This window comes from Neophocaena asiaeorientalis, unplaced genomic scaffold (assembly GCF_003031525.2).
Source record: "Neophocaena asiaeorientalis asiaeorientalis breed wild unplaced genomic scaffold, Neophocaena_asiaeorientalis_V1.1 scaffold37, whole genome shotgun sequence".
In the NCBI taxonomy this organism is placed as follows: Eukaryota; Metazoa; Chordata; class Mammalia; order Artiodactyla; family Phocoenidae; genus Neophocaena; species Neophocaena asiaeorientalis.
The window spans coordinates 1,243,529-1,251,793 of record NW_020174269.1 but is presented as its reverse complement, the minus strand read 5'-3'; the positions used below and the strand labels follow the sequence as shown (position 1 = coordinate 1,251,793).

At 40.3% G+C, this 8,265-nt stretch overlaps 2 protein-coding genes across 6 annotated transcripts in view; both read right to left on the bottom strand.

The window, feature by feature from the left end:
• Positions 1-986, bottom strand: part of CMYA5 (cardiomyopathy associated 5) — a 95,829-nt gene extending 94,843 nt beyond the window's left edge. The window contains exon 1 of the mRNA XM_024755727.1: positions 666-986. Within this exon, the coding sequence (XP_024611495.1) occupies positions 666-820 (155 nt within the window). The 5' untranslated portion in view covers positions 821-986. The remainder of the gene's footprint in view (positions 1-665) is intronic.
• Positions 987-3,988: 3,002 nt separating this feature from the next.
• Positions 3,989-8,265, bottom strand: part of TENT2 (terminal nucleotidyltransferase 2) — a 58,183-nt gene continuing 53,906 nt past the window's right edge. For all 5 annotated transcript variants that reach the window (XM_024755717.1, XM_024755721.1, XM_024755719.1 and 2 more), the window contains 2 exons: positions 7,006-7,085; positions 3,989-5,409 (listed from right to left, as the gene is read on the bottom strand). In XM_024755717.1, the coding sequence (XP_024611485.1) occupies positions 5,335-5,409; positions 7,006-7,085 (155 nt within the window). In that variant the 3' untranslated portion in view covers positions 3,989-5,334. The remainder of the gene's footprint in view (positions 5,410-7,005; positions 7,086-8,265) is intronic.

The window sequence follows — 8,265 nt, the reverse complement described above, 5'->3', positions numbered from 1 at the left end:
TAATGTTTGTAAATGTTTGAGACCAAAAAAAAAAAAAAAAAAGCAGAATTTTAATAACAGGGGCGACTGAAATTCATGCTTCTTTTTTCCAAAGAATGTATGGGCGTTTGTACCAAAATTAAGTCCTCTTCTAGCAACCTAGGTCAGTGCTGGGCATCCAGGAGACTTTCAGTCCTTTGAAGTTTCCAGAGCGGCTTCTCGGCCTCCACCCCACCCCATACCCTCTTCTCCTCTAGCTCAGGCTTTCAAGATTGTTCCTAGGCTTTGGGCCAAATGTAGGCATTTCTGCGCAAGTCTGCAGTTCGGCAGAACCCGAAGTAAATCCCCAGGAATAAACAAGAGCAGCAGCAAGTCACAAGGAGCCGGCTGGGGGGAGGGGGTGGTAATGAGGGCGGAAAGGGGGATGGGGAGGGATGAATTTTGCTGCTCCAGCCGGGCCTGTCACTCCAGCTGACAGCAAGCACCTTCACCTTCAAGTTCTTCCCAAGGCAGCGCCCCCAGAGAGAAACTGCTTAGCTCGAGGGAAATGAACCCCAGCGCTTAAAAAGAGGGAAAGGAAGGGTGCGGCGTTTCCCCCGCGCAGCACCCGCCCAGCCTCGCTGCCACCCTCCCGGCCCGAGCGGCGCGCGTCTGGCTGCGGGCCCGGAGCGAGGGGCCCACGCTACCTGGCGTCCGGCTCCGGCTCCGACTCCGACTCCGCGGCCGTCTCGTCCTCCTCGCCCCCCGACTCCTCCTCAGTGTCCAGCTCCCGGGTCACCTCCTCGTCCGCGTCGGAGCCCAGGGCGCTGTCCGCGGCGTGGCTGCTCTCGCTGCTAGCCATCGCGCCTCTCCCGGGCCGGAGCTGGAGCCGGGACCGCCCGCGCAGCGCCTGGTGTTCTCCCTCTGACGGCGCCTCCGGCCCGGCCCGGCCCTGCCCTGTCCTGGCGGGGCGGCTCGGGTTCCCTCCCGGGGGCGGGCGAGCCCCGCGACTTTAAATAGAAAGCGTCAGAAAGTTTCACCACCGAGCTTCTGGGGCCAGGGCTCGGCGTCTCCTGTTCCCTGCGCGTCTAACTTCCCGCAGCCCTCCCCGCCCCAGTTTAGGCGGGTCCCTGGCGGGCTCTTTGGGCAACTGGAGAGCACCACTCCGAGGGGCGCAGGCTCCTGCTGCATCCGGGAGTTGGGAGGAGGAAAGGCACACAGCCCCCCTGCTTCTCTTCCCTCTAGAGTGGGTTTGGTAGGCTTCAGGTTTGGAGAACTGAGCTACTCGATGGGCCCTTATCCCAACCAGATAACTACTCCCTTTTACAGAGCAGAACACTTACTACTAGTTCAGGCACTCGTAATTTCCCCCTCACAACTCTGCTGTGGTAGGTTTAACTAAGATGCTGGTTTTATTAATGAGAAAACAGGCTCAGAAGAGCTTGGGTACCTAGCTTGCTCAAGGTCTCCTTTTGCTAGCAAAGTGACCCAATGGAAAACAAAGTCTGCCCATTTCAAAAGCCCAGTTTTGAACCATTGTTCAGTATTGGCTCCTTTTATATTTGCAAATCAATATTGTGTATTCTCTTCCTCAGTGACCCCTGGATTATTCAGCCAGGAAACTTTTATCTCCACAAATCTTAAAACTTTGAAGAGGAATAATTTCCCTACATTGGCCAAAGTCTGTTTTGTCTGAAATTCAACCCAAAGTCCCAGATCATGCCATGCCCATGTTTAAGAGCCCTCAATGGCTTCCCACTGTTCTAGGACTAAAGCACAAGGTCCTTGGGAAGATAAATGCTAACAACCCACATCTTAGCTATCTGGTCTTGCCTTTGGAAGTCAGGAGTTCTAACATTTATCAAGTCACACCACTGTGCCTTTATGTACACAATTCCTTCCACCTGAAACGTTCTTCCCGTCTTTATTTACCTGGGTACTCATCATTCAAGATCACACCTTTCTCTGAAATCCCCAGCTTAAGTTCAATAACACTGTTTTAGGTTCCCACATTATCCTATATTCAAATTATGTTTGTGTCTCTTTCCCCAGCAGACTGACTGTAAGTTTATCTTTGTCCCACTATCCCCATCTCATACAAGTGCAGAAGCTTAGCAAAGTACTTAGCACATAGTAGGTGCTTAATGAATGGTCCCTGCACTGAAGAGAACAGGCCTGCTATGTACAACAGGTAGAGATATCTTCACAATACATAAAGATCTTTTTTTTCATAAGAATGAGTTTGTGGCTAGAAGAGCTAACACTGATTTTTAATTACAGCAAATTCTATTCACAGAGTTGTTAAATATGATAAATGTAAATTAGGTAGTATTCCCCAGTTACAGTTATCCCTAGCTCATATGTGTGCATTAGGTCTGTGGGCAAAGAACCGCAGGTAGTTGAGGTACAGTACAGAAGCATCAGCTAGGGGGCATGAGAGGGAGGACAATAGTCCAGCCTTCCAGGGTTCACTAAACCAGGTATAACATCAGCAGTATGCATTCTCTTACAGCAGGTTGGCTTTTGCATTAGTAATCCCAAGTGTCTGCTCATTAGGACAAAAAGGAATCAACTGCAGCTGTGGGATCTATTAAACACTAATCAAAACTACAGGTGGGCTTCCCTGGTGGCGCAGTGGTTGAGAGTCCGCCTGCCAATGCAGGGGACGTGCGTCCATGCCCTGGACTGGGAGGATTCCACATGCCGCGGAGCGGCTGGGCCCGTAAGCCATGGCCGCCGAGCCTGCGCATCCGGAGCCTGTGCTCCGCAACTGGAGAGGCCACAACAGTGAGAGGCCCGCGTATCTCACACACACACAAAAAAAACTACAGGTATATTCCCTCCATTTAACTCAAAATTTCTTAGGAACACTAACTATAGTCAACAAGATTTGTGAAGATCTTAGCTCAAACCAATCCAAAATTTAGAACTGCAGTACTGATTGCACATTTTAAACTTTTTAACACTACTTTCCTGAGTAACAACATAAATAGAAATGGCCAGATCAATACAAATAGAAAAGAATGTATTATTCACAACACAATTAAATAATTCATATTGAAAATAACTTAAAAGCCTAAAAATTCTCTCAGGGCTTCCCTGGTGGCGCAGTGGTTGAGAGTCCGCCTGCCGATGCAGGGGACATGGGTTCGTGCCCCGGTCCGGGAAGATCCCACATGCTGCGGGGCGGCTGGGCCCGTGAGACATAGCCGCTGAGCCTGCACGTCTGGAGCCTGTGCTCTGCAACGGGAGAGGCCACAACAGTGAGAGGCCCGCGTACTGCAAAAAAAAAAAAAAAAAATTCTCTCATATATTGACAGACCACTTATCCCTCATATTTAGCAGTCACAAAGTGCATAATCTTAGGTTTCAGTCTATTGATTTACAACTGGGTGTAAATTTATTAACTTCTTGATTATCTGTTATAGCGATATGGCTGAAAAGCAGCAGCAGTGAGATAGGGGGCCTGGTGGTCATTGATAGCTGAGAAAACAGTGGCATGAAGGAGTCCATAGTAAATTCTGGGGCTTTATTAGGAAATGTCATAATACTGTAGAGGCAGAATGCCCCAGACACTTACCCATGTCTGATAGCTACACAGTATTACTATGGAGTATTATGGCTATTATTTATTGTTTATAATTATTACCTGGAGTCATTACTAGAATATTAATTATACTCAACACATTCTTGTAAAGAAGAGTTGCATAGTGTAAATTACATTTTAGGGAAATTTCCAAGAAAAAGAACTAGTATATAAAGCTTAATTGCTTCAAAAGCATTAATCATCAGTAAGCTGAAAAATTCACCTGTGTGGAAAGCTTCATTCCTAATAATGCCAGAGAAATAGGGTGTTGATGTGGCTAGTTGGCTTAAAGATGAATGAACTTGATTCCAAGATTCTCTGCATAATCTAAATAATTACACACAATAACTGGATTCAGTTCAGCTCCAGATGATAACTACAGCCTCAATCTCATCTCAGAAGTAAAGACTTTCACAGAAGAAAAAAAAAAGCAAAAAACACATCGACAATTTCCATATATAAACTTTATTCCATTTGATCATACAAAAATTTAAACTTAAAGAAAAAAATGAAAATATGCACCTTTTATGAGTCAAAAAGCAAAAGTCTTGTTAGCATTTGAATTGGTCTGCAAAAAAACCAAATACATTAGAGGTACAAACTGTGCTACAGCAGGTCTAAAAGAAGTTGTACACAGTCCTTTTGAAAAAGTTAAAACTGTTTTTAAGGTTATTTATATTTAAATTTACAGGCACTGACCAATTTACAAATATTTACATAAACCAAAAACGACCTTAATAAACACTGTAGCATTTTTAGCAGCCACCACTATTTCTTCTTGTGGAAAAGATATCTTTACAAACATTAAGCTTTTATTTATAATAATGTTATGTCTTATCTAGAACATTTTATAGTGGCTTACTGCCTAAAAATTCCAGTTTAGATTACAATCCTATAATTATACACAGAAAAAACTCTGATACTATCAATAGGATATAATCTCAACTTTGATCTTTCAGTTTCTGTTGCTTCATGTCACAGGAAAAATAAAAGCAGGAAAACGGGAAGTAAAACAAAAGTGCAAATTGCACTAAGCTATCATAAAGCACAGAGGACTTAACCTTTTCAAAATGTCTACACTGAACTGATTCTTGAAAACAATTCCCTAACTGCTGTACAATACAGAGTTAGTGCTCATATTATTACAGTGCAAAATGCAGTTGTTTCAACACAAAATTTAAAGCAATCACAAGTACACCAAAAGCATGTGAGGTACTAATGAAATGCTAATATCGACACAAAGCCTCAGTTTATCCTGATGAGTCAAGTGAGGACTTAAGGCAATTGTCCAGTATTTCATGCCTCTGCAGTGATTTCACTGAAATAAAAGATTTCATTTTGCTTCAAGTAACTGAATAACTGACTCGAATCTTCACTTCACTAGAACAGACTCAGGAAACAAACCATCTACCGAAGGTGATACTTTTAAGTATGTATACATCAGACCCTTTCCAACAGTCCACACATCTCTTCAGTATTAGTATGTGGTACAATTAATTACAGTTATAGCAAAAAACTTTTATTTGATAATTCTCAAAAAAATATTTTATTTGATCTCCTGAAAATTCATGCCATAATATTACTAATTATCAATGTAAACATTTTCAAAAATACATCTTTAAATCAAAGGGCTTTATTAGGAAATGTCATAATAAAATATGCATATATAAGTATGTCCTCTTAAGAATAAAACATGAAAACAAGAAGAACAATTAAAAAGAAACCATGATGAAGGTTAACAAAATGCATTATGATGTTACTACTGTTCTTTATTAAGAAATAGAGGCCAGTTATCTTTTCAGGACAGCAGTTCTTAACGGTAGTATACTGTTCAAATCTCGTTTGTTTTTCAATCTGTGCCATGACTGGAAGAGAAAGAAAAATCATTCTTAAAACCTAAAATATATGTGGAACAAAAGGCTGAAAGGAGTGTTACTAGAATGTTAACAGTGATTTCTCAAGGCAGTAAAATTTGGGATGACTTTTTTCTGTCTGTGTTTTTATATCTCAAGTTTTTAACACAGTAAAAGTATTGTTTCTGTCATCAGAAAGATGTTATTTAAAAACTTTACACCTGTGTAGTTCCAATTCATTAATAAAGAAATGAGCACATAGGTGGTACAAAAAGATGCAACTGACAATATTAACATTTATTCACCGATTTAGATAATGTCATTTAAAACAGCAAAGTAATTAATACAAAACCTTTGGGTTTGAGAGGGTAAGGAAAGATTACTTCAATTATTTGATTGACTATTTTGTATCTAGAAAGCTCTTCCAATTAAAAACTGTATTTATGAAGAAAGAGAGAGTAAATCTATAATAAAGCACCTTATACAATACCTCTAGACAAGAAGAGTGAAAAGAATTTTTAAGAGAAAAAAGAAACTGAAATTCTTGTTCATAAGCTAAAAATCTGGCCCACTACCAAAAAATCTGGCTGCAGATCTTTGCAGTTTGTTCTTACTTCAGTTGTTCAACTGACTAAAAGTACTGGTTTTATAGCTAAACAATCATAAATGAAAGCTCACCCATCAGTAAGAACAGCAATGTAGAAATGCTATTTTTGAGTTCTCAATTTAATCTGATAGAGAAAAACATTCCCTCTTGGATACTTGTTTTGCCCTACAGAATTCCATTTCATTTTAAATTTTCTATTCTGGTTGACAAACTGAGAGGGCCTAATTTGAAGGACAGCCTGTAAACATGATACACTTGCATTTTTAATAATCATCAAAATAAAGTCCACTTTGATGTCTTAGTAATGAAAAAATATGCCTCTAAAATGATCTTCACAAGTTCCTTGATCTTTTTATTCTATGAAGTATTCTCTCCTATATGTCTCATAATATTACTACACATATTTCTATCAATGTGTTTCTACTCTGTATTGTTGAATAACTTGAAGCTAGGAATCAAACCTAGCAAAATCACTGATGAAAAAATTCATACTGTGGACTAGAGAGCTAAGGAATAAACTACAGTTTACATATATATGACTTTATATATACAAAATGTGTGTGCACACAAACACATACATTTTGTTTAACTTCTCAGAATATAAACAAAGATAAAATGGAGCTCTAGTTCCTTGTTACAGGGTGTATATAGAAGAAAAATATGGAACAGACGTGGCTTTCTTCTAAGGCTATATTTCTTCCCCAATATTTTAAGGAGGGAAAGGAGTTCTTTAGGTTTTATTCATTCATTTTGAGAGCTTAATAAGCTCACTGTGAAAATGCTTATTTCCACAAAGTGAAAGCCATGTGAGTAAAAGCGGAGTCAGATCTCTCTGAAGGAGTATTTCTAAATTCAAGTAATAAATTCCCTATTGTGCCACATTAATTGCTTCACAACACAGGAACCAGAGCTGTTCTTTCCTATTACCTATATGTTTTTTTTAATTTTCAAAGCACACTAGTGCACTAATGCTTCTAGAGTTAATCTGATGCATTGTTTACCTTTAAAAATTGATCCTTGATCATGTCAAACTTCTGCTTTTCATGCACAGCTCTGGCTGTATTTGTTCCATCAAAAGGTTCTACAATGTTAAATGCACATATAAACAAGAAATTATTAAAATGAGAACTTCAGTTTTTTATTTGGTTGAATTATATGAAATTGCCAATATTTGACAGTTTCTGACCTACACAGTAGCAATTGCATGTGGTTTAGCCTAACATCAGATTTATGTGTATAATAAATAGTTTTATAATAGCTATGAGCTGTCTAACAAGGTAGGTAAAATTCAAGTGAGAAGATGTCTAAAAGTGAAGTAAAAGCATAGGTATATTAAGTCTAAATCATAAAAATAGGTAAGATTTCTGAAGAATCATAGAGTCAAGAACCTACTGTGAGGTACTTCCCTGGTGGTGCAGTGGTTAAGAATCCGCCTGCCAATGCAGGGGACACAGGTTCGAGCCCTGGTCTGGGAAGATCCCATATGCCACAGAGCAGCTAGGCCTGTGTGCCACAACTACTGAGCCTGTGCTCTAGAGCCCGCAAGCCACAACTACTGAAGCCCATGCGCGTAGAGCCTGTGCTCCGCAGCAAGAGAAGCCACCGCAATGAGAAGCCCATGCACTGCAACGAAGAGTAGCCCCCGCTCGTCACAACTAGAGGAAGCCCGCACACAGCAATGAAGACCCAAGGCAGCCATAAATAAATAAATAATAAAAAACCACTGATTTGTCTAGTAGGAGAAAGGTCAATGCCTTTGAAAGTAGAGGTTTAATACCAGGGAGGATGGAAGACAGTGCAGAGAATTATGGTGTGACTAAATGGCTTAAAAAAAATGCAATGAGAACGGTAACTTGTATTAGAAATTTGGCAGTGAAAGACAGAAAAACAGGATAGAGAACAAAGTGGACAAGACAGGAAGAGAACAAAATAAGAGATTTTATGTGTGTGTCTCCAATATTACTTTCCATGTCTCTACCCTCACCCCACTCACCCTTCACCCACAAAATAAGAGAGAAGAGTTCATATATAGAGACAAAGAAACTGATTCTATATAAGAGAATAAGGAAACTGAAGATAATAGTGAGAAAAGAAGGATAACTAAAGGCATCAGGAGTGATATGGGAGCTGAAATAATGCCAGCAGTAGGTTAAAATTACTAGAGTTGAAGAATTTTGGCATAAAAAAAGTACTCAGAAAAGCCAGTAGGATCAAGTCAAGAGAGTATTTTTCAAGGATGAGAAGACCTACGTATGCTGTAA